This window comes from Sander lucioperca, chromosome 15 (genome assembly GCF_008315115.2).
Source record: "Sander lucioperca isolate FBNREF2018 chromosome 15, SLUC_FBN_1.2, whole genome shotgun sequence".
In the NCBI taxonomy this organism is placed as follows: domain Eukaryota; kingdom Metazoa; phylum Chordata; class Actinopteri; order Perciformes; family Percidae; genus Sander; species Sander lucioperca.
Genome location: NC_050187.1, coordinates 9,930,515 through 9,956,930, shown reverse-complemented (window position 1 = coordinate 9,956,930; position 26,416 = coordinate 9,930,515). Strand labels below are relative to the sequence as shown.

The following is a 26,416-nucleotide window of genomic DNA, read 5'->3' as shown; positions in this document are numbered from 1 at the left end:
CTCACCTTCCACTTTCTTTGTGTTGGCATTCTAAACTCCGGTCGATTCGGGAAACATCCTCCAAGCTAGAACCGACAACCAAATAATATTTATCTTTTTCTTTTAGCTAAATTCTCATCACACACTCGACAGCCATTTTAATTCCAGAACTCGCCTCCCTACGTTCCTTCCCGAGACTATTTTGCAGAGGCGCCGTCACTGCGTCCGGTGCTTAGCGCCACCTAAGACGATTGTGATTGGTTTAAAGAAATGGCAATAAACCAGAGCATGTTTTTCTCCCATTCCAGAATGCTGTGTGGACTCGCCAGGCCCTCCTTCGCAGCGCAGTGGAGGAAGGTCTGGCAATGTGTGACTAATCAGAGGGAACTATAGAGGACTGACAAGCAGCAGTTTTAATCTTATTACCATAAGCATTGCTATCACCATTATCTGTGGCTTTTTATGCTCCTGCCCAGTCAGTCCCAACCAGGTGTACTTGTACTTTGTGACTGCATTAATTGTAAGAAAATACAAATTAAGATGTGAATAAAAAAACAAATCCACATATTGTGTTTAGGCGGAAAAAGTATATCCTAATAAGATTACAAATTGGTGTGCTACAGATCATAAATAGCCTAAATGTATTGTCATGGTAACCAGAAAACTATACCAGCCATAAAATTTTGAATGCACATTCCACACCTCTCACCAACAGGAGTCAGCTGGAACACTGTATGCCTTGAGATTGCATGACAACTAGTCAGCAAGCGAGCAGAGAGGTCAACATCGTTAGCTAAAAGTAGTGGATAAACATCTGAAATAATTAGCCACATCTAAAGGCTGAACAGTTACGTAATTACTAAAAATAATAAACTGGTGATATTGTTCCCTAAAAGTAATGTATAAATAAGCAGTATAAATAAATAAGTTAGCTTAAAGTAATGGCTAGGACTAAATACCGTTCTCTAAAAGTATAGGCTAATGGATAAACACTTATAGTAGTTCTCTAAAAGTAATTGATAAATTGTTGAAATATATAGCTAAAAGTATCTTAATAACAGTTGGAATAATTAGAGATAAACCTAATGGATGACCACTGTTAGCTAAAACTATAAGCAATGGACAAAGGGAAATGTCCAGCTTCAGCCACTCAAAGTGGAAGTAGTAGGCATGCAAACTTGACCAAACCAACCTAAACATTGACAAATCAATTGCATGGAAGAAATATTATAAAATCTACCTTTATGTTGTGTTACTTAACATCCACTATGAAATCAACTGCAATGACCAGCTTTGGAACATGACAGGTGGCATGGAGTTGCTCATCTGGGATGTGGGGGTACATCGGACAGAAAAGGTTAGGAACCACTGCTCTAGCCTGACGATGTATATTTTTTGTAGTTTAAAAACCTCAGATTCTGCAGTTTTCCCATAGGTATAGATACATGTTCTTGCAGGCAGGAAAATGTCTGGAATAGCTGATCTGTTGTTTAGTACATGTTTTGGTTCAGTTATTCTGTTTGAGGCTCCCTGCTGCTCTTTAAGGCAAAAAGAATGGAGGGCAGATGAATGCCAAGGGGGAGGAGGAAGGTCGAAGAAGCAAACAACCTAAAACAACCTGTTACTATGGCATCACCGCCCCCATGCTATAAATAATTACCTCAATCACCCGGGAGGCAGCCGAGCCAGGAGCCTTATCACAAATCTAAATGCATTTAGCTTTTTGACCCATTAAATTCCTATTCGCTTAGACACACACATCCGATTGAATTTCTGCATTTTGTGATATCTTTTATTCTCTTTTCCACTCATTCTCCACTTGATTCCTTTTCTGCTTACTCACGGCATTTGGCATGTTTAAGAGGATCAGCTTTTGGACACACCCGGTGCTCGTCCTCTGCGGTGAGAAGGTGCTGCGTGAGCTCTTCTGCACGTTGCAACTGTGCTGCAGAGCTGAACTCCAGGAGCTCCAACGAGAAAGCCTTATAAGGGAAGGTTTGAGAGCAGAGATACGGAGGCAAACAGAGGCTGGACCGTAACAAATGCCTGTTTGTCATTTAATCTTGTATTCGGTTTTGGAGTGTCATTTCCTCAAAGCTGTTGGAATATAAATATATAAGTGCTGTTTCGGTTGCTTAAATTTTTCTTGAACCTTATGAAATATTTTGAAGACGATATAGCCGAATGACCCCACACAAGAAAATGATTTGCAATTGCACTGGATATGAACCTAACTGGGAAGACCTCTATTTGCTTTTAGACTTGCTTTCTATGGGGTGTTTTAGAGGATTATTGGGACACGTAGAACTCACATGGACATTTATCACCCATACACCTGAAACTAATATCTATAAAAATCTATAAATGAGCAGTGTCATATGTCTGACATTATTTCAACTGGAATCTGCTCAATAATGTATTCCTGACTGAAAGTCACTGAGGATAAGGATCCCCCTCAACACTAAGCAGCACTTTCCTCGCAAGCAAATCCTCAGACACCTGCGTGATTGGGGGTTTTAATATGGAACCTTCTCGAGGCTCTCCCATCATGCACCCCTTGTGAATGAGATAATTTGTCTGGAGGCAGGCGAGGGGATCGTGTGGCGCGGCAGCCGAGTTGATCCACAGTGATTGACTGTAATGCTCCCCGTCAGACAGGCTCATGGAATGAGACTTAGCAGCTGGAGACAAATCAATTTCTCCTCTGAACATCCCCCCCCTCCACCCCCCTCCCAGCAACCGCCCTTCTCCTTCTCATCTACCTCGTTGCCTGTGCCTTCACTCCTGACAGCATCTGATGGCATACCCAGCAGACCATCGCACTGACCTGTGTCAGAAATCTGCTACACACCTCTGTGCATGCTACTGCAGTTTTTGCCGATTTTTACACGCTAAAAGTGAGTCGTGAGACAAAAGCATCAAAACCTTAACCTTTTGTAACCATGCCAAAAACAAAGGCACCAAAAGTACAAACACATTGTCTGCTTTGCACTTTGTTTGCAATTCTGCAACACACTTCTTCATTGAAATGCAAGTGTATGTTCTGTACCGGCACAATATTTCACAGAAGCCTGTATGAGAAAATAGGTATACAAAGTACTAAAGAGAGCAGTGTTGTGTATAAAGTACATCAGTGTGTTGTTGCTGCTTTGAAAGAGTAATTTGTTGCAGTGGTGCATGTGTGTATCATTTTGTTGCAAAAATACCATTTGTGTAACCAATCGGCAAAAACTGTAACCGACAGTCATCTGCCGTGATGGGTGCAGATCATTCCTCTAAAGCAACACTTCACTTTAAAAGAACATTTATCTCCAACCTCTGTTGAATGTCACCATCAGCATTTCTCCCCAGCTGCCAATATTAAGAATCCAAACAGGCGAATTCACTTCTTAAAAAGCACAGTCTGAGACACAGAATAAAGTCACGTCACATAGATATGCTTTTCTCTGTTTGGGATGTTTTAGAAAAGCTATTCTTAGCTGTCATAAAGGGAAATGGCTAGTATGAGTGACTGGTGATGCATGAACTATGAGATATGTGTATTAAAAAAATGAAATGGTCCACTGAGGTAGAATATCTCTCTGAAATCACAAAATGACCCAACACCACTGGAAAGAAGAACATGAAATTTATATACTAGACTGTTACACGTTGCAGTTTTATAGCAATAGCAGACACTTTCGGAAATATGCTTATTTGCTCTTTTGCGCGAGTCAGATGAGAAGACACCTCCTTTATATCGAACCGTTAAATTTATAAGGCTACAGCTAGTAGTTGGTTAGCTTAGCTGGAAATGGGGGGGAACCATCTAGCTTGGCTCTATGCACAAGGTTAACAATACAGTATCTGCCTGGCCAAGAACTAGTGTGGGACATTGCCCCTAATTAAACCACAAACTGAAATGTATTGTTATGGATCAAATGCAATATAATGTGTTAGTGATCTTTAGAAGAGTTGATACCTTTGGACCTTTTGCTAGCCCCTGCTTCCAATGTTTATGCTAAGATTAGCTAACATCTGCTAGTGGTAGCTTCTTATGTAAAGCAGTGGTATCAATATTCCTATTTAACTCTTGAGATTTTGAAAGCGTTCTGGTGTGTAGTCCGATTAGTGACCAATCACATTTGAGTGAGATTTGGTTACATGCAGGTGATCACTCCGTTTGGAGAGCAAAAGAGGCGTAACGCATTGGCCAAAATGCAATCTCAGAACCCATCGGCTATCGTCTAGCAATGATTTAGCTTTGTATTAGCTCCTTATGTGCATTCATATGTAGATATCTGTTTGTAGATATCTGCTGGTATCTGTTTGTAGTCTCTTAACTTCAACTCTGTTCTCGCATCTCAAGTTGCTAATCGGACCCGGCACACAGAAGAGGAAGTTTTGCCCCCAGATTACCACTGGCTACACCGAAAATCCCAAAATATTGTCCGGAGCCCCCAGAAGCTAAATTGTTGGGTTCCGAGATTGACTCTCGGCAAGTAAGCGAAATTCCCTGCAATAAATCTCCATTTCCTAAAATGTTGAACTATTGCTTTAGAATAAGCTCATTTCAGACATGCAGCACTTTTATTTTCCGGTGAGTAGGCCTACATAAAAGATTCCCAAAGAGTCCCAGTTCACCGTCCTGTAGGCAGCAACTGCAGTTAAGAAATAGATTGTACGGACTAGTTTTATTTTACCATGCAACAAACTTCTTTTAATTACTTTTTAATATATTTTTTTTATATTATTTTAACTGATTTATCAGTCAATATTAACATCCCTAGCCTACATACATTACTGTTGCATACCCATAAGCCTTTGCCCTGTGCTGGAACTATATGACCATCCTTGTCCCCAGCTGTGCTATGTATATCCTGGACTGGGTCCATAGAAAGGACAGCTCATAGTCCCAAAACAGAGGACAGTGCATATGCAGAGGAACACGGATGGGAGGGAGTCACTGTAGCTGCTGGCTAAAAGGCACTTCAGGGTCTATTTATATCAGATGATTGCTGTTCCTAAACTCACTCCAAAGCACAACTCTGCATACACAGCCATTTTATTTGAAGCCTTTTTTCCAATAGAATGGCCAACAAAATAGTCAAAGTGTGCAAGACTTTGTGTATGTGTGTTCACACAAGAGTGAGTGCATTGGAAAGAATTTGAATGTGAAGGAGCACCTTTTTTGCATAAAAGCAGAGCAGCATGTAGACAGTCATTTGATCAAACATGCTATACATTTTTTGCACGCACTCTACATGTGTTTTGTTGGGCACAGGCCTGCGGGAAACATGAGCAGGGGATAAAGGGCCATGAGGCTTCTAAAGCACAGGGTGCTTTAACATCCACTACTTCTTCTCATGTATGCTTATCTGGCTGAAGGCTGTGTAAATGGCTTTCTGTTGGAGGAGAGTCCCCCCGGGGGAACCGTTCCACTCACAGACAGTGACAGGCCGGTAATGCCCCCACCCCTCCATCCACTTAACCAGTCCTCGCCAAACCAGCCCAGACAAACATCTTGATTGTAATTGAATTTTTGGGCCAGGGTGCTTTGTGACAGAGGACAGATTGGGAGAGAGAGAGAGAGAGAGAGAGAGAGAGAGAGAGAGAGAGAGAGAGAGAGAGAGACGGGAGGAAACTGAGGATGAAGATGGTGGAAGATGGAGTGGTGCAAAGGTTAGAGCAGTGACAGAGGTTGAAATTGAATTGGAAGAAAGAGGAAATAGCAAAGTGTTATATAGGAAAGTGGATGACAGTACAGAGAGAGGGGACAAGGACAGCTGCTCGGGATTAACTTTGTTCCTGTGCTGAATTCTTAAAGCTCATGATATGTATTCTGTGACGCAAGTGCATTGTTCAGATACTTGCCTGTCTACCTGGAGAATTAAAACGTACATTCACTAGGCAGCAGATGAGGGATGATTCATTCCAAGCTGACATCCAAGTTTGCGCTACAGTACGTAAGAATGACAACTCATGGCGATACCCGAGGGGGTTACAATGAGAAAGCGGCAACAGCAACATATTTGCAGAGGCGGTTTAGAACCGAGATGCCCCAGCTCAGAGTATTTTCCTGTATCTGTGTCACGTGGGTTTCGCCATTGATTCCAATGGAAGAAGTGAACGTGAACACAGATTATGACGCTTCTTTCGCCCCATAGTCACCATAGTAAATATTTTATTTATTTTACCGATTTTTTTTCACAAGCCACATATTTCCAGAACATTCTGACACTAAAATGGCATTTTTCAGACGGACATATCAGAAGAAAATTAACTTTGGTTGAGACATGTTTCCGTCTCAGGAACAAACTCTCGCGAGATCTGGCAACACATACAGTACCAGTCAAACGTTTGGACACACTTTCTCATTAACTTGAATGGGAAAGCGTGTACAAACTTTTGACTGGTACTGTGTAAGCTAACGTCATCTAATGTTCGCCCAAACAAAACTAATTTTCGTGATGTTAAATACATACGTCATGCCCGTTTAGGAGACAGGAAGTGTGTACCGTTTCATACCATTGGCGCAGCATGTAATCTTTAGTTATAGAGAATCTTTGATATTTGTTACTCTTCAAAACTCTCTGCCATTGTTATTGTCATTAGTTCAGTCTGCTGCTGTAGGAACGTATAATAGACCAAGCAGCATTCATCCAAATGTGTAGGAAAAGCAAGTGTAAGGGCAATTCATTGCGTTTGCGTTTTTTAAAGCAGTTGGTACACTGCACAGAACAGATAAGCTTCCAATGTATCAAATGCAACAATCCACACTGAATCTGAGAGATGTGGTAACTGATTATCAAACTGACTACAGTGCCTGACGGTCAGCGCAGCGGTGAGTAAACTCAGGTTTTCTTTTTTCCCAACATTAACCAATAAAAGCCTTTTGATGTATTACTACACAGCAAACGCTACACAGTAATCGGCCAATCGCTCACCTGCTGATCTTGATCAGACATATCCTCACACATCTCGTCTTGTTATCAGTTAGGTATTAGATGACGGTTTAACAAACGCCTTACTCATAATCCAGGCCGGAGTCAGTTTTGGACTGAGGATGGTAGTGCTTATGCTCCACTGACTCCTTTGTCTGCGTCTGATGGGAATTACCAGTAAGAGTGTGTTCACACCAAGCATGATTGCAACAGTTTATAAAGGTCTTTAATATGGGAAGAGGAGAGCATTGCTATTGAAGCCTGTCTCGGAAATTCGCCCATAATAGAGATGGATTTCCCAATGAGAGAATTGTCTTCCAAGAGTTTATTGAAACATTCAGTCAATCGTTTGCAAATGGACTCTCTGAGCTTGTAGAGCCGAGAGATACTGTATGAGCTTCCATCGTTTTTGTTCATACAGCCGGCCGCGTGCGTCACAACCGTCTAGCAGTCTTTCAATTGCTGAACAGAATTACTTATGTTCATTCATAAATGTTCCTTTCTTCCCTAGGCCACTATCTGCCAAGAATTAAAAGTCGAAGGCCACACCTTCGCTTTCCGTAACATTTAAGAGCAACATTTCACCTCTTTGGGAATCGGCAGTTGAACTTTTTCACACGAGAAGCAGAAAAAACAAAGGAACACACTGTGCAATAAGGGCATAACTTTCTTTCTTAGATTATTTTGTGGGCTTTTTATGGCCTTTAATTGACAGGATAGCTTGAGGACAGGAAAGGGGAGAGAGAGCGCGGACGACATGCAATAAAAAGGGCTGCGGGTCGGGTTTAAACCCGGACCGCTGCCAAGGACTCAGCCTACATGGGGCGTACACTCTACTGGGTGAGCTACAGGTCGCCCCAGAGCATAACTTTCTATCACAAACCACAACTACTTACTTAAAAATGTTTGTGTGTTTGTCATTCAAGATTGCTGCACAATATTCCAAACTAAACTCAAAATGAAAGTTTCTAAGCAGCATAAATTGATTCATGTTGACATCTGACTGTGAGACACCTGTGATGCTTTGCGAGCCAAACTGAATTTAAATTCTGCGTCTCCTTCTGCTCGAAATCCAGGTTTCTCTTCACGTCTCCTGAGCTGTTACGAACAGCAGATGCCGTAATTTGCAGCAAGGAGTGCTGACGAGTCAATCCCGCTTACACCGACAGGAAACAGATTTGTTTTCAGAGTAAAATTCACACTTGGGTTGGTAGCAAAGAAAAACAAACAGTGGGTGTGATCACACCAGTAGAGTGTGATCACAAACACGTTAACAAGCTCTAACTTCATATTTGAGGGGTTGGGGGAAAGGATAGCTCACAATATGTTCTCGTGCCCGTTCCATTGTCCGTTGTGCGCTTTACTCACTGCACAAGTCTATAATCTGATCTGTCTGTTTGGATCATCTTGGTCTTGTGTGTCTAAAACTATTTCTCAGTCATATTTTGACAGTTTGCTGTTGTAATCCAGATGTGCGATAGGGGATTTGTAAACGCCTTTTCACGCCAAACATTCTCATCGTTTATTATTCTCTCTCTGCCTCTGTTTGTCCCTCTATCACCTCACAGATTTTATTTAGTCAGCGGTGGAGTGCCCCTCATCATCTGTGGGGTCACAGCAGCCGTCAATATAGACAACTATGGCAGCGGGGAGCAAGCGCCGTAGTAAGTCCTAGAATTGCTTCTGCTCTCAATGTTGAATTACACACTGTGTTGGTGCTTTTCAAAGGTTGCATGTGTGTATACAGAAAATGTGGTTAAAAATAAGCGCTGTTTGTGCTGTGTACAGCATATGCAGGTGCACATGTTCAAGGGTAATTTACTTTTTTTGTCTCAACCTGGACCCTATTTTCCAATGCATTAGTGAGTGAGAACACTGTAACCGGCAGCCACGAAGTGAGCTGCAATGTAATCCTATAGTGCAAATGTGCATTGTCAATTTTGCTGTTTTTGCAACTGACAGGCTCATATTGTTATTCTAAGTGTTTTACAACAAATTATGGAAAGGATCCATACAGAGATAGAAATGTTTTGTAAATCAAAGTATTAAAATGCACCGGTGTTAATGTGTGTTGCAGCTGCTGGATGGCGTGGGAGCCCAGCCTGGGAGCCTTCTTTGGCCCCGTGGCCCTCATCGTCCTGGTGACGTGCATCTACTTCCTCTGCACCTTCATCCAGCTGCGGCGACGCCCCGATAAGAAGTACGAGCTCAAGCAGCTGACGGAGGAGCAGCAGAGGCTGGCTGCCGTCGACGCGCCGACCCACTGCCACCAGGGAGCCGAGCCCGGAGCCCTGGCTGCCCCGCCCGGTGGGGGCCACTGCCCCGCTGGCTGCCCAGGGGTTCCCATCAACCCCGCGCTGCTGGCCAACGAGCACTCCTTCAAGGCTCAGTTACGAACGGCGGCCTTCACCCTTTTCCTGTTCCTGGCCACCTGGACCTTCGGGGCGCTGGCCGTGTCGCAGGGCCACTTCCTGGACATGATCTTCAGCTGCCTGTACGGTGCCTTCTCAGTCACCCTCGGCCTCTTCATCCTCATCCATCACTGTGCCAAGCGCGATGACGTCTGGCATTGCTGGTGTTCCTGTTGTCCCGGACGACAGGCCAACGCCTGTTCTGGCGCCCACGTGCCTGCTCAGGCGCGGCCCAAAGTCAACGTGAATGGAGACACCCCCGGGCATGGCCACAGTCACGGCCAGTGCCACCATGACTCGCCATGTCAGGGTAAAGCACTGACGAGCTGCGGCCACGGCAGTTTAGGTCGCTGTAAACACGCCGCCCTCCCGTCCTCGCATAATCACGTGACATGTCTGGCGCCGGTGATGCCGTGCTGCGCCGCGCTACATAGCCAGCAGCTGATGGAAGAGGAGCCCGCGGCTACACACGTGCTGCTACACGCCGACCCGGAGGGTTACCGGCCGGGGATCCAGTTGCACCCCTGCCTAAAGAGCAGCACCAGGACTAAAGGCCGTCACTTCAGCCGCCGGGCCGGCGCCGCTGCTTGCGGAGCGGGGAGTGAGAGGGAGTACGCCTATCACATCCCCTCCAGCGTGGACGGAGGCAGCGTGCACAGCTCACACACTGACAGCCCCCACAGCACACACGAGCGTCACGCCCACGTCTGTCCACATCTGGCCCACGAAGGCCACCAGGATGGGCATCACACATGCCATGCCGCGGCAGCTACGGCGCACGCGGCCCTGGCGTGCCACAATCCCTGCCACAGGCATATCTGCTGTGCCAAGGCAGACCTTTTCCCTTCTCTGTGCCCGGCAGAGGCAGGCGACACAGGCGTTTTCCTGTGCGGCTGCGGCAAAGTTGCCGAGCAGGACCCGATGGCAACACATCACCATCTGGAGATGCACGCCCCGCGCAGACAATCCTACCCTCAGAACCCGCCCAATCAGAATGGGATTCTAAAGGGGGGGCTGCACGAAGGACTCCTATACACCTCAGACAGCACAGGGAATATACGCACTGGACCCTGGAAGAATGAAACTACTGTGTAGTGTGGGGGCACCCCTGTCTCGTCCCACCAAAAATAAACCCTCGCCTCCCTTTCTAGAATAAAAAACAAAATGAATTGAACAACATTTTGAGCATCACAATCAGCGTGGGATATTTTTATTTCAATGTCCTCATGTTTTTATGTGTGCTGTTTTACTGTACAGAAATCAAAATGCTCCCTGATGAGCGTCCATACACAGAACAGAATCTCCTCCATCAAGAAGAATTTATGAAACGTGTGTCACATCATACCATCAGATGTAATTGAAGGTATTTCCACTGTTCCATATTACTACATCCCTCTCTCTCTCTCTCTCTCTCTCTCTCTCTTTCTCTCTCTCTCTCTCTCTCTCTCTCTCTCTCTCTCTCTATCTCTCTCTATATATATATTTATATATATATATAAACAAGAAAATGAATGGTTGTATGTATGAATATGTGTGTTAGTGCTCAAACACGCTGCAAGATTTTTTTTACACTCAGAATCTGAATCGACAGTGAACCTCCAGTACTTTAAAGAACTCTTGGCATCCATGTTTTAGACGACTAAACCAGCAATTTTAGACATCATGGGTATTTTCGCCATTCAGTCAGGCTACTGTGAACATCTACTCCAGATTTTCTAAATAATATACAAAGATCCTTTCGCTTGCCAGAGATGTGATGGATGCCAGTTGAGTTGTGGAAAAATTCAAAGCAACAGAAAAAGAGAAGTGACATTAAAATGTAAGCATCCTCTTCCAGGTTGGTATTGACCGTGCTGTCTGTATGACGTCTTCACTGTTGTGTTTCTTTTTTTCTGGACAGAAGTAAATAGTGGCAACATCAACAGCAACAGCGTTGGCCATTGTGAATAGAGAGTTGGTGTCATTGAGTCATTGGATCCAGTCCGATTTCTTTTATTAACGCCACATAGAGACAGGTCTCTCACAGCGAGTTCATTGCCAAACCAGTGTGCAGGTTTTTTTTTTATTTTTTATTCTGCAATCAGACATTATAAAATCAGCATATGATTCTATGTCAAATCAAACGTTTTAGGAAAAAAAAGAGAGTGAATATGATTATGGAAGAAACAACAAGCTGCTTTGGGAATCCTGCCTGTGACCGATGTCCTCTTATTTTTTACTCTTAAAGGCAGGGTTGGTAATGTTGAAAAGCTTGCAAGATTCGAAAGTAGCTTTTCCTCGGGGGTCCGTCTAACCCCCCTCCCCCCCCTGCTCTTGGGACTCCAACACACACACACACAGACGTGCACGAGCACCGCTGCGTCGCTGTATCGGAGCAGAGTGGAGAAAAGACCGCAGTTTCACTCATCAAAACTACCAAGTTACGTTTGCTGAGTTTTCTCCTCCCTTCTCCGGTAGACTTGCAGTTGTGGTAACGCCGGCGGCGACGACGTACACTCAGCTTAGGCTTGTACACGGGAGGGGTAGAGTACGCGCTGCGGGGCAAGGAGGTATTTCATTGGTTCTTTCCAAGCAGACCGCGAGGCAGCGATTGGTGGGCGTTACAGCAGCTACAGATGACGCTGATCTTATTCGCTCCTTTTTTCAGAGCCCATGAGTTATTTATTGCTGTCGGCGTGTAAAGACCATTTCAAACAAATATATATATAAAAAAGTGTAAATTGGTAAATGTTACCAACCCTGATTTTAACAGAACCTAATAAAACATTTTGCGTCAACCTCACCCACTTTTAGCTAAAGCCACAAGATGACACATAGCAAAAATAACTGCAAATGCAGTCCTTTATATTTAATCTATTTTTCATTTGTCTCATAAAAGCCCCAAAGCATGCATGCCTTGTTGTATGTAGCGATGTGATATATTTTAACAGTGTCAATGAATGCCCATCCATGGACGTATTATTTGCCTCGACTGCTGCAGCTTGCCATTTTATTTTTTCATTTTTTTGTCACACTCTTTAAGGATTAAGCCTATTTCCCAACAAATACGGTTTTATTTCCCACTGGTGATCTTTAGATTTATTCTAGAATCCAGTCCAGAAAATCACAAAGCTCATGGTTCTGCTTTGGTAGATAACTTGTGTCAGGAGAGGCCAAGATTGAAGTATGGATTTTTATTTTTATTTTTTTGTTACCATGAAGGTCACATTTCTTCTCTTTGAACAATTGCCACTCAAAAGAGAAGGCAAAAGAGACTCTGTATTGATTTAGAAGCACTTGTTTGTTGTTTTATGAATGATGATATTGAGTATGATGCTCCAGACAAAAAACACTCATACATTTCGTCAGAAAAGCCAAACTTTAAAAAGAAAAGGTACACCCAAGCAGCGCATATAATCTCCCAGCAAACCCTGCTCTCGCAAAAGCTCCTCGGCATGCACACCATCTCTTTATCCATCTTGTGCACTCTTGTCTGTGTATATAGAATCAGTTTCTGCAAATTATTTTATATGAGATTTAAGCTATTTAAGAATAAAATAAGTCTATATGTAAAGAAAGTTGTATGGGGAAAAAAAAAAACCTGACATCTCAATGTTAATACTCAGTATCTGAGTTTAGAAATGTCCTTTTTTTCTGTTGCAACTTTAGTTGTCTTCATAAAGTATGCAGACTCGCCATGTGTTGTGAGTTTATCCTGTCATATCAGAAATAGAAAATGCACTACTCATTAATATCGTTTGGCCTGCCGGAATAGAATTGGTCACTTACAGTATGTTTATTATAGAAATGTTTGTTCAGACAAGTGACAAGAGAAATATTAATATGATACTCCCTTTATTTAGATGGCAGGCTTTAAATAGTGAAAGGAGGCCCTAGTAGACATCAAAGATGATGCATGAACCTCATAACTTTGCACAGTTATTTCCAGGGTCTGGACAAAATGGTATATTATGGGTCAATCATATGAGTTATAAAACAGTGGCCCACAATTGATCATACAATACAGGCTCCTTTGAGCCACCTTAGATGCTGGCAGTCAGTGGCCCTGGCTTTACAGTTATTGGAAAGGGATTTGTAACAGTATCACAACAAAACATTTGAAATCAGCCTCTCCCTCTGAAGCCACATTAAACCGAGACAACATTGGGCTAGGTTAATTGCTGTACAACATGTCTATTTGCTGGTGGTGTGTCTTAGGAGCAGCCCGAGCTTCTCAGTGTCTGTGAGACGATGTGTTTTTGGTATCATGGGCCACCGTAGGCCAACTCCTCTGTTGTCATCAGTAGCAGATGTACTGCCCTAAACGAGCTTGCTAACTTTGTTTTCGGCTCACCAGACGGCTGCTGGAATCTATTCACCTGTGGTACTGTGACAAAACCTAAAGCCAGTTTTCACTTTTTTCTACATTGACACAGATTCCAATAAATGTATTTTTTCACCATGCAACGGATGAGAGCATCTTTGGCGTGTGTGTGTGTGTGTGTGTGTGTGTGTGTGTGTGTGTGTGTGTGTGTGTGTGTGTGTGTGTGTGTGTGTGTGTGTGTGTGTGTGTGTGTGTGTGTGTGCGTGCGTGTGTGCGTGCGTGTGTGTGTGCGTGTGAGCAGAGAGTGCATTTAACTTGTATGACGATGAATGTGAGTGAAAGAAAAAGCCAGTTTCTTTTTTTGTCTCAATTCTCACCGTAATGTGTTTATTTCTTCTGACAGCGTGATGGCGATTGAGATGCCTTAAGGAGCCACCACAGGGGAGGCATTCAAATGATAGCAGGCTTGACTGCCGCTGTGTGTGTGTGTGTGTGTGTGTGTGTGTGTGTGTGTGTGTGTGTGTGTGTGTGTGTGTGTGTTGAGCATGCCCAGACCTTGTACACATACATGTGCACACATCACCCAGGAAATGAGACAGTGTGTCTTCCGCGCATCACAAATCACATCCAGGTTTGACAGGCCATGAAACGCCTGAGTACATTTAATATGCAGCTGGATTCTTTTTTTTTTTCTTTACCAAGGCCACAAGGCTCTCTTCCCCCCTCCCCCTCCCTTTCCTCCAATCAGATTACTTGTCTGACTGAAAGCCATGTGAAATGTCAGACCCCATCTCTCCTCTGTCTACTATGAAGACCCTGACTGAACATGAGTATTGCAGGCTGTCCATTAAAGGTGAGTCATGGATGTCTGAAGACAGTATCTTATTTTTTATTTTGCGTGCTGCAGTGCCGAAAGAGCTGCAGTGGCGATTATATAGATAATGAGTATGAGGCTTTGATGGCTTTAGTTACAGAGATGTGTCTTTACACAAATGAGTGTGTTTTCGTTTTTCCGCTTTCATCCTTTCCGCAGAGAGTCAGTAAAGCAAAAGGATGCTTCACCATGTGGTTGAAAGACTGCAGGCCACTTGCGGTAGGTTGGACCGCGGTGGTTGGTGATGGGAGAAATTGGCCCAGGACGGCATCTGTTTCATTAAAAATTAATCTGGCTTTAGTAGCACAGATGTGTGTTTATGATACAATTAACTGTGTTTTAATTTCCTGTAGTAATGAATAGGTTTGTAAATAAAGAGTATGAGCAGGGAGAGAGAGAGTTGGGGGTGGCTGGGGGGAAGTGAAGCAAAGTGACAGTGGGCCTGAAAAAATACCAGGCTGTTCTCATGAGCTGTTTGTACATAGGCCTATACCTACAAAACATTGTGCACTGTGCACCGCATGTATTCCACGTATTTATTGCTTTATGCACCACAGTAACTGCCTTTTTTACTTTTCTCGACAATTGTCGCGCCTCGTAATTCATTTTCAATTAGAGGCGAGCGGGCAGGTAGGGGTGCGCGGGCAATCTGACAGGCAACGCAACAAGCGGGCGCAATCCCGTGAAACTGTCGCGTTCGTGCTCGTCACACGCACACGCTGCAGGAATTGAAATGCTGTGAACTGCGCGAGCGACGCGCAGTGCAAATCAATGAACAAGAGACTGATTCTTGCTGTTAGTGAGTTCTCTAAAATATAAAACTGTTTTCTAAACAGTTATCAGGACATACAGTAGATAGTGGGGCTTTTGCTTGTCAGAGCATCGGCCCAAGACTGGATTTATTGGGTAACGTACGTACTTATGACTAAGCTAATTTAGCTAAATTTAGCTGTCAACAATAACAGTCCGTGGTTAGGAAAGACTAGTATTGCCACTATTTGTTATAAATCGACCTGTGATTAGGGATATATGATATGAGTACTACTTTGTCGGGACCGATGTTTTACCAAACCACAATCTTTTTTTTCTAATCTTAACTAGTGGTTTTGCGTTGAAAAATACATAAGTTGAATATATTTTTTCTTGTGGGCATGCATGAGTAATCAGATGTGGAATAACAACCTACACTCTGATCTGATTTCAATGAGGGTTTCATATAATGATGTAGGAGCTGCACATATGATCGGGGGCATAATTTTCGAGTCTCTTTGTAGGCCCATCTCTTGACACTTGCTTTTGTCTTTCATTGAAGGAGATGAGAGGGGTTTCTTTAAGTTTGTAGATCAACCTGACAACATGTGGCACGCAGACGGTTTATTTTTTTGACACAAGTAGGTACATGTATGCTTTGTCTTACGTAATCACATATCGGCTTTAATTTCTTATAGGCCATGTTATCCTGTCTCTACATGCCTTCAGCTTCCTCTCTCACTCTCTTTTAACATCTTACATGTTTAGCCATTCTCTCTCCACCCTAATAACAACGCCAGCCTTGGCAAGACAAGACATGTGATAGAAGTCTGGTGATCGACATGCTAATGCCGTCCTTGACTTAAATAACATGCCGGAGACTGACAGGGGCGCGAGAGCGAGGCAGAGCTGCAGAGTGAATGGAGAGAGAGACAGAGAGGGGGGATTTGGATGGATAGTTTGAGGCTTACGGGAAGAAAGAAACAGAAAGGGTGAGGTGGAGAGATCAAAGAGGAAGAGAAGACAGAAAGAGGTGGGCAAAACTTCTTATTAGATATCATCACTCTGGTTCTTGGAAGCTACATTTTTAATGGGGGGTGTGTGTGTCAATGAAATCTCTCCGTGTGTGTTGGGATGTGTGTGTATGACTGAATGTGTGTCTTAAGCTGCAGACACACTGACCAGACGGCCGACCCTCGGCAGAAAATGCAGTTGGACTGATCAGTCTCCCCGAGTTGGTCAAAAAAGTGCCTCGGAACACACCAAAGCGACGAGACATAATACGTCTCCATAACAGCAAGCGGCGCTAATCTGTATTGTTGCCCAAAAATGAAGACTGGCAGCTGATTGGACGAACGCTTCACGTGGGTCTGGTTTCTCCGGAAATTCAAAGACAGACTGTCATGGCGGCTTGTTCAGAATACGATCTCACATTGTACTAAAATAGTTCACCGAAACGTGTTTCTGAAAATATTTTAAGCGAGAAATAGGCCATGCAGTTACTGAGTCTGTCTTCATTTCAGATCGACAAAAGTCAGTTTAAAAGATTTTCGTCAGATTTTGAGAGACTCTAGTCACTCTCATTCCGCTCCCCGTTTCCGGGTTAACACTCTACCAATCAGATGGGTCATTTGATTCCGACTGCCAGCAGTGCCCGCTCCGCCGATTATACATGTCAAATCAGCCAAAATGAAGGACGACGGCCCCTCGGACAGAAGACGGCACGGAACACACCGAACAGACTCGAGTCACTGACCTCGCCAGACTGTCCAACGGCCGATTATCGGCTTGGTGTGTCTCGGGCTTAAGGCTACTGCAGGGGTGGAAAGTAACTTAGTACATACTCACGTGCTGTACAGAAGAAACAGATTAAATTAATGAATATTAATTTACTCATCTTTAGGAGTATTACTTTGCCTGTTATGTCTTCTGTGGCTCTGGAAGACAAGTCTGAGAAAATGACCCTAATGATGTCATAATGTTATCGGGGTTATCTCGGCTTGAACTTGGACGCTTACATTTTTTTTATGTAAAGCTGTTCTACAAACTTGGGGCATGGAGTAAAAAATATGGACATTTACACGACAGGGAGTCTTTAAACTTTGCAAAGTTACAATAGTAACTCCCTGGACAATTTTCAGATACCCCTTTGCTACGTTATACTTCCAACTCACTACATGTTAGCGGTAATACTGCACTTTTTTGCAAATTATTATTGTACATGCTAAATCTGTGTCTAACAGACGTTATGAATCATTATAGTATGAACTACCAAACAATGCAGGTATAAAATAAAAAAAGTTTAACTCCATTAAAATGCTGTTTATACTTTAATGCATAAGTTAATTAATCATCAATTATAATAACCCAATAATATAGTTGATATAATAATGATATCTGACTTTGTACATATACTACTTTGACACTTAATTCTATTTTACTATACTTTTGAATACACTTTCATCTGTAATAAAGAATTTTTACACAGGCCTTTTTCACCGCAGACATTTTGACTTTTCACAGGAAAAACAGAGGTGTAAACAATCCAGTTACTATGGCTAAATTCCATTTAGCTGTTTCAGTTTCACGGTACTGGCATTGTGCTTGCTGACTCACTGTCATGTCTTACTCGGACACTTGAAAGAGCCACCATTAAATATTGTAAAAAGTGAGATTGTTATATCTTTTTTGATTACAAAGCAGGTTGAGGTGCTATGTAAATACTGTGAAAGTATCAAAACGGTCAATCCACAAAAAATGCACACAGGCCATATTCAACACGCATTTGTAATGTCATAACTATACTATATGTGCCGCTACAGTGCCGTTACAGTTGTCCCCCAACTGCAATGACAGTGCAGAGACTGAGGGTGCAGATGCGGAAGACCCTGAAACGCTGACCAATCAGAGCAGACTGGGCTTTTTCAGGAGGGGGGCTTAAAGAGACAGGCGCTAAAACAGAGCGTTTCAGACATAGGGTGAATATAGGTATATTCAGACAGACGGAATGAGAAAAAAAATAATGTGTTTTTTGAACATTAAAGCGTGCAAACATGGTCTAGTAGAAACCCAAAATACAAGTATGAACCGAAAAATGAGCATACAATGGGACCTAATGTTATTATTAACACCAGTTGTGGCGTACGTGTTTGCCAACAATTGTCCATTTGCACATCCAGCTAACATGTAGCAACATTAGCACTCATTTGGAGTCATGTTTCTGGCCACCTGATGAATGTAATTCCAGTATTCACTCTCTCTGTTTTAGTCTCCACCAACTCTTGGAAAACATATTGGGTTGTTTAACTTGCTAAATACTCCACAATCTTTCACTTACTGAAAATGTGCCTGCTGTGGGGAGAAACAATGAGATTGCCTCTTTCAACATTACCCATTGCTGATATAAGAACTATTGATCAGTGCAGCTTTACTTAAAAGATCTGAACACTTCCACCACTCGCATTAGTGATGATGCAGTCATAGTGAATCAGAGATGGAGTACTCGAGTCCTAGACTTAGACTCGAGTCACTATTCTCTGGACTTGTGACTCGACTTGGACTCGCTCACTAATGACTTGGACTCAAGGATTTATGAAATCGTACTAGAGCATCCATGAAATATGATTCGGAAGTTGGATCAAGTTTCTGTGTAATAGGCATTGATGGCCATCACTGCCTATTACACATATATATACATAGTAGTCCGAAATCTCATCCAACTTTAAGTCCAGGATTCAGACTTGATTCCTGGACTCTGACTCAAGTCCGATTCAAGTTGCTATTGTCTGGACTCGTGACTGAACTCTGACTCAAACTCAGGTAATGGTGACTCGATTTGGACTCGACTCAGACTCTTCTTTGGTGACTCAGACTCGACAGTTGATGACTCGACTACAACACTGAGTGACGCAGTGATTGATAGTGACGTGTACGCCTACGAAGCATGTTGCTCTGTCATCAAACATATTCCCTTGGAAGATACAGCCTGCTTTTCCTTCGTTACACTGACTTGTACTGTAGTTGTTTGCCTGGCGGGCAGTGCACAGGGGCTCCTGACATGGGAAAACAAAAACAGCTCTATTGGTTTCTTTGTTTGTCATAGCTATGTTTCGCATCAGTGTAAGTCTCCCTCTGCAGAGGTTGCCTTCCAGCCAATTGCTATCTCTCAGCTTCCCTCGAGAAGAGCTCTGAAGACTATCATCGCCTGTCAAAGCACATGAAAGTAATGAACAAAAAACCCCAGCCTATTTTACCAAGCTCAGCCCCATTCTGCTATTTCACAGTGGCTTACTGTCAACACAGCCGCACCTGATTTCCATTCTATGATGTGACAATCTGAGGTAGCTTCTCATTCTGGCAAAAAGACTTTGACGTCTTGGTGAGTGACACATCTGAATATTTCCTTGAACTTGTTTTCTTGTCACAGCCATTGGCCCCTACTGCGCTGCTGAATTTCTTAATGCATCAAATCCTTTGTGAGTATTGTGATGCATGCCAAAGACTAAGTCAGGTAAGTGTGAATATTACTGCTCTCACTCTAACTAAAAGCTGTGTGTTGGGTTCCGGGGTGACAGTCCTGTGTCTCCACTCCCTTCCCCCACAGCCCCCTCTTTGTTATTTATAGCTTCCTCAAATGGTGACGCAACACGGTACAACAGACAGAAAGCAAAGAATCATGTGATGGTTTTAATGCAACAATCCAGTGGATTATGGTGGCCTAAAAGAGGCTGCTACTGCAGTCTGGAACATCAAGGCGCAAACATGACAGCCAGGCCGGCAGGGCTTCAGCCGGCCAGCTCTCCTTCCCCTCCTCTTCCACTCTTCCTCCCTCCTTCAGCAGAGAGAGAACAGGACAGCTGGGGACGACATGGTGGGCAAAGGACCAGGGAGCAGGGAGGAGAGTTGAGAGGGAGGGGTGAGGCCGGGAGATTACGCTACAGGAGCTGTTTGGTATGGGCGTGTTGAATCCTACACAGCTGCCAATAACCGGTGTTCACCTCCACCAATCAAAGGTTATTAAACAAGTCAAAAATGAACTGAATGCATGAATAAATAATAGTGTTGGTTAAAAATTAAATTTCCTTCCTAAAGACAGCATTTTTTCTCAACTGCCTGAAATGCCTAGCGCACATTCCTGTTTGAAATGATTGAGAATGCCATTGTTTGAATTTGGTTAACCAATCACAGTGTGGGCCAGCTGACCAATCAGAGTAGACTGGGCTTTTCGGGAAGGAGGGCCAAAACCTCAGACAGAGCGTTTCAGGCAGAGGAGCTGGAGCAAGGGCAGTACTCTAAAGGCTCTGACACACCAACCCGACGGCCGACCGTCTGTAGAAAAGGCAGTCGGACTGATCAGTCAGCTCCCGTCTCTCAAAAAAGTGCCTCGGAGGGTACGTTCTGCGCGTGCACGAGACGCAATACGTCTCCATAACAGCAGGTGGTGCTAATCTGTATTGTCGCCCAAAAAATGAAAACTGGAATAGACCTAGTAAACACAGAGCACGCTGTCATCAGTCATTGTTTTCATCAGAGTGTTGATAGTAGTCAAGAAGGAGCGTTGTTGTCATTAATCGCTGAACGGAAGAAAATACGATGGCTAGTAATAAGAAGATACTGGCGTTGTCAGCTCTCGGGCTTCTACTTGTGGAAGAAGCACTGATTCGCTAGTCAAGGGGTAGCACTCCACCAATCAGATTGGTCATTGAGTCCGACTGCCCACAGGCCGATTCAACAAGTCAAATCGGCCAAAATGGATCCTGACGGCTCCTCCAACTGACGATGGCAAGGAACACACCAAACAGACTCGAGTCACCGACCTCACCAGACTGTCCAACAGCCGATAATCGGGTTGGTGTGTCAAGAGCCTTAAAAGAAACATAATATTTGTTTTTTGAACATCAGAGCATGTAAACCTTTTCTAGTAGACCCCAAGAGTACAAATATGATGCTGAAAAGGAGTATAATACAGGCTCTTTAACTTCTAATCAGTTGACCAGACAATTTTATAAAGACAATAATTCCTGCCTGTATAAAACCTTACTGCTCTTTGTCAGTTTGAGGCCTAAGTATTTCAAAATCATTAAGACCCCTGATTTTGGGAAAACCAAATTTACATTGAACAGTTCCCTGAAAGGGTTAAGGCACCACCCATGAACTGTAACGTCCAGCGGGGGCCTTCGTTGCACGCCATTGATTCTGGAGAATTGACATTCCCCATCTCTCTGTTCTCTCATTCCCTCTACTACTGTTACTGTCTAATAAAAGAATAAAATGCCAAATTATAGTCTTAATTTTCTGTGAGTGGTCTGTGGCATTTCTAAAATCCTGCCTAGGATCCTATAATCTTTCCATGTATATTCTCTCATTAAGGATTCATGGTACCGACTGTGCGCTCCACACTTTTATTTGTTTCCATGTGCTCTGGGAATCTCAGATTACAAATGTCCAGTCAGACTCTTAAATAGGGTTGGGTACCGTTTGGATTGTTACGATTCCGATTCCTAAACCGATTCTTGAAAAACTGAAAAATGATAGTGAATGAAGAGTTTTTTTAAATTGAAAATTATTTAAATTTAACAATATATTAACGTTTTAGTACTTGAATATATAAGTAAACCTAAGTCACCTAACACACAACTACAATAATTTAACAAAAAATAACAGAACGTTTTATCACTATACATTCACTACTTTGCTAATCAATGTAGCTTCCAGTAGGTCATTTAATTACACTTATTTTTTTACTATAAGCCTACTCTTAACACCTGTTCTGCAACTCCTAAAGGCAACAAGCGAGTTCAGTGGTTTCAGTCACAGTAAAGAGGTCGCAAACAGTCGTCGTGCAGTTGGGTCAGGGGACGCTGCAGCTCCTTTAGCTCCTGAGCTAAAGCTAACAAGCTAACTATCCCCCAATTTCCACCAACTGCGGAACGGCTGCGGATTCGCTCCGGAACGGCGGCGGAGTCAATAGGTTTACATTAAAGTCAATGTGTGTATTTTCACTGACTGCGGAACGGCTGCGTTCCGACTCCGTCCCAGCTCCGGCGGAACAGATACGCAGAGCTTCTATTTTTGACAGATGCCGGGGAGCTCCTCAGAAATTCAGCACAGGGCAGATTCTGCGGGACAGGAAGTCGAGCACAGAAACAAAATAAAACATCCGGTTCAATTTCAAAATAAAATACACCGTGCTCACGGCGGATCATATTTCCCTGCACTACACCTTGAAAACATCATAATGGGCGGAGACAGGCCTGAAGTCAAGTTTGTGGTTCTGTTTATAGAAACTACATCCTGATATATCGCGCAATCATACGTGAATTTGCAAGATCTCGTGGGTCCTTGTGACTTCAGCTGTCAGTCATGGCCGCAGCAGTTCCCCAACAAATCTGCACCTATTATTGAAGGTATTAAAGGACGGCGGAGGTATTGAAGGACGGCGGCGCACGGAGCCGACACGCAGCGGAGCCGATCCACAGCCGTTCCGCAGCCGTTCCGCAGTTGGTGGTAATTGCGGGTTAGTAACCAGAACAATGAAACACAGAAACTCAATGCAAGTTACTAGAAAGGAGCAGCGCAATGCCCAGGTAGTGCCACTAATATATAACCGTGTAAAATATAGTGGTTTTCACCTGTAATTCAGCCTGCTCCACCTCCCATTGTGCTCTCTCTACTTCGAAACGGGCCCATTCGTGCTGCAGGAAGTGCCATCAGGCAGAGGTGCTTTCCCACCACCGGGTAAAACAGAGTTGTTATTGTTGTTGAAGAACACGCCGGGCCCCGCCTGTTCGTCCATGGCCCGGGCACAGTGGAAAGCTCTGTCCGTTGTCTCGTAGTGCTAGATATCAACAGAAAGGCACAAATCTATCGACTGTGCTCGGTTTCCTCGGCTTGGGGTGGTTAATATGCTTTTACGTCCGTTTTGGTGAGCCCGGAGGGAATATATGGCATTTTGAAAGTAGACTACATTTACGGTAGCTAGCTAATGGTAGACTACAGAGAAAGTGTCATATTTTTACGTCCGTTTCGGAGCGACAGAGGGAAAATATTTCAGTGGACACATTAAGTGGAACCGAAATGAGGAACCGAAATTTGTGTTCTAATCCGGTCCGAGTACTACCGGTTGCGTAGGAATCGGTTCCATAGTGGCACCGGTTCCATAGTGGAACCGGATTTCAGTACCCCACCCTACTCTTAAAGGCTTTAAGCATGTGGTCAAATGTGTAAACATATTGGGTGAAATGTGAGCCACGAAGCATTCAGAGAGCTCCTCAGGATTTTCCTCTCAGTGTGATGGAAATCAAGTCCTTAGTTAAATGCTATGAGTAGGGAAGAGTTACCATTCACTCAAGATATAAAAACAGACAGTGTTGTGACATAGCTGGTAGTGGTTCCAAATGTCAGCAAGACAAACACATTGAAACATCTGACTGCCAGTCCTGTCTTTGGTTTCAGACTCTTTTCTGCCCTCTATACAGGAACCCCATCTAGTGGTTAAAGCTGGTAACTCGAGGTTTTGAAGGACACAAGTGGGTGTCAGTGAATAGCCTTCATTTACAGTATGTGTAAGTTTGAGGTCAACAGACCTGAGGTTAATGCATGAGCTGGGTTCTTTTTTGTGGTTGGAGAAGGATTTTCTGCATAGAGACAGAAAGAGAAACTCATCATAAACCACACCTGTACTACTGCAGTCGGCAGATAATAAAAACCAACAATATGCAAGTGATTGAAGTCAAAACATGAGTCTATTTGAGATTTCCACATGAATGTAAGTGTAATTGCAAGACTGATCTGCTCGGCAAAGAATATTGTCTTGGCCAAGTGTAGCAGAAACACTGGGGCGTTGATCTAGGCCCTCTAAATCGCGTCCTGCTTATACCCCGACAGGCCTATTTAATAGGTTTTTATTAAGTGAAAGATTAGCCAGCTGAAGTAATTAAGTGTTCAGATGGAGGTGAAAAATGGAGGGACCTCGGCTGATCTCAAACCCCCAGCCAAATGCAAATGAATGCAGAGATACACTCTAACTCCGTTCTTTCTCTCTTCCTGCCAAGCATTATTATATGCCAAGTGCATGGGCTGAGTTCATAAATGTTTCTCCTAGTGTCACATATCAAGTCTCACTGCAGCTATTTAACAAGATTATGCCAGTAGGTTATTTTGTCTGTGAGGCCTGATGAATATGCATTTTTTTCCCTCCCTGACTTTTACGCCTGAGTGCTTCTACCCTCACACAGACAAACATGCAGACACAATCGGGCACAACACCAAGCCGCATGCATACAATGCTGTTTGCATACAGCTGCATGACTGCATGAATTCCAATGCATTCATTAATCCACTTTACTGTAGATTTATTTTGTATTACATGTATTGCAGTAATTATGGCTGATATAGGCCTAATAATCAATTTAGTCTTTAATACATTTGCTATGATTATGTAAGATTTTTGTTAATGATGATAATGATTATTATTGTGATATTGAATGCCATGGAACTAACTTTAGAATCATATCCTCAAGACTAAAAACTCAAAGCAGGGAGAGAACACGAAAAAGCAACAACAAAGGATTAATGATGAACCATAGAAAAGTAAAGTAAATCAAATTAAAAAGAAAGCAAGGAAGAAAGTAGAGTAAAGAAAGTACATACTAGGGTATAAGAAACAGTATTCAATCCTTGAACACATACTTTAGGCCAAGGTTTTTTTTTAAGTTTGACACTCTCTACCCCTCTTCGTCTCAACAGGAAGTATAATGTTGCCATGGATGGAGTCAGTGAGTTAGCTGTGTGCTTCAACTTTTTGAGCCTATATTTGTTTACATTGGCACTATTAAGGTATGCCAAATTAGCTATTAACAGTTTTTGTTTGCAAAGTACCAATCTGTGTACAGGCAACTGACACTGGATTAATTTGATACTTAAGAACACGTAAAAACATGTTGATTCTCAGGCAAGTTCTGGAGTCAAAAGGAGCTTTTTTTCTATGATTTCTAAGCGGATTTATTGATGTTTATTTACAATGGACATCAAAGATAATGATATCCTCGGAAGGTGTAAGTCACTCTGAATCTGAAATTATGTGTAGGCTTTAATATCTGTGTGTTTGAATTTGAATTTGACTTATGACTGCGAGAAGGAGTGCCAATTTGATGCAAATTACTGGCCAAACTACAATCACTAACGTCCCATTGTTTTTAGAACACCTGAATGCACCTGTCCCTTTATCTTTGCCTCAGCGTCTCTGTTTTTCTAACATGTTTCTTAAACAGATGTATAGGGTCTTTAGGTCGTAGGAAATAATAGGTGATGTTATATTTTTCTATTTGGTCTCATTGTGTATCACAGGCAAGCAGGGCTGCCGACAGGGGTGGAACACTGGGCCAGTTGTCCCGGGCACTGGGTCATGGGAGGGCCCATAAAGGACCCTCTAACGTTTAATTAATCTGCTGGGGGTGCCTTTGGAGATCAACTTGCCCTGGGTATGAGCAAGACATACAGCGGCCCTGCTGACAAGCACAGTGAACAATCATATCATTTAGAGGCAGAATTGGAGTATAGTGAGTATAATGCTACTGTAGGTCAGAGGAAATGAGCTTGACAGCATTGGACTGCGTCCATGAATGTATGATTAAAAACTCTACTACAGTAATACATTCATGACTACCAAGTGCACACAGCCATGTTGCAATGATGACAGGACAGTGACTGATTTGTTGTTACTGTGCTGACTTATTAGTGTGCCGGTCACCGAGGTCACGGTCGTGACAGGCGGCAGTGACAGTTAAGTTTATCCACAAAAAGTTTATTGTAATGCGGCGACGACAGTTAAGTTTTGGTCGTTGAAAAAAAAGACCAGTCAATTTTAGAAAGAAGTTTGTGGTTTGGGTTAAAACAACGTGTAGTACGTACAGTGCATTACTTTTCGTAACTAGTTGTACGAATAGTTCATGAGAATAGCCTGGTTCAAAGATATCAATACGTTTTGAAAATGACATTTTTTGATTGAAAAGAAATTACTATTGCAAAAATATGTTGTATACGGGGCTGTTATTGTAAATGCTATTTTATGAAAGGTTTTAAGCACATCTGTTTTTTAATCTGTAACGCAATCTGTGCTACTAAAGTCACATGCATTGCTACCATCAATTTCAATTCAATTTCAATTCATTGTTAT

At 43.0% G+C, this 26,416-nt stretch overlaps 1 protein-coding gene across 1 annotated transcript in view; it reads left to right on the top strand.

The window, feature by feature from the left end:
- LOC116039357 (adhesion G protein-coupled receptor A3) overlaps positions 1-10,744 on the top strand; it is a 204,280-nt gene extending 193,536 nt beyond the window's left edge. The window contains exons 18-19 of the mRNA XM_031284117.2: positions 8,471-8,566; positions 8,980-10,744. Coding sequence (XP_031139977.1) covers positions 8,471-8,566; positions 8,980-10,408 — 1,525 coding nt within the window. The 3' untranslated portion in view covers positions 10,409-10,744. The remainder of the gene's footprint in view (positions 1-8,470; positions 8,567-8,979) is intronic.
- The last annotated feature ends 15,672 nt before the right edge of the window (positions 10,745-26,416 follow it).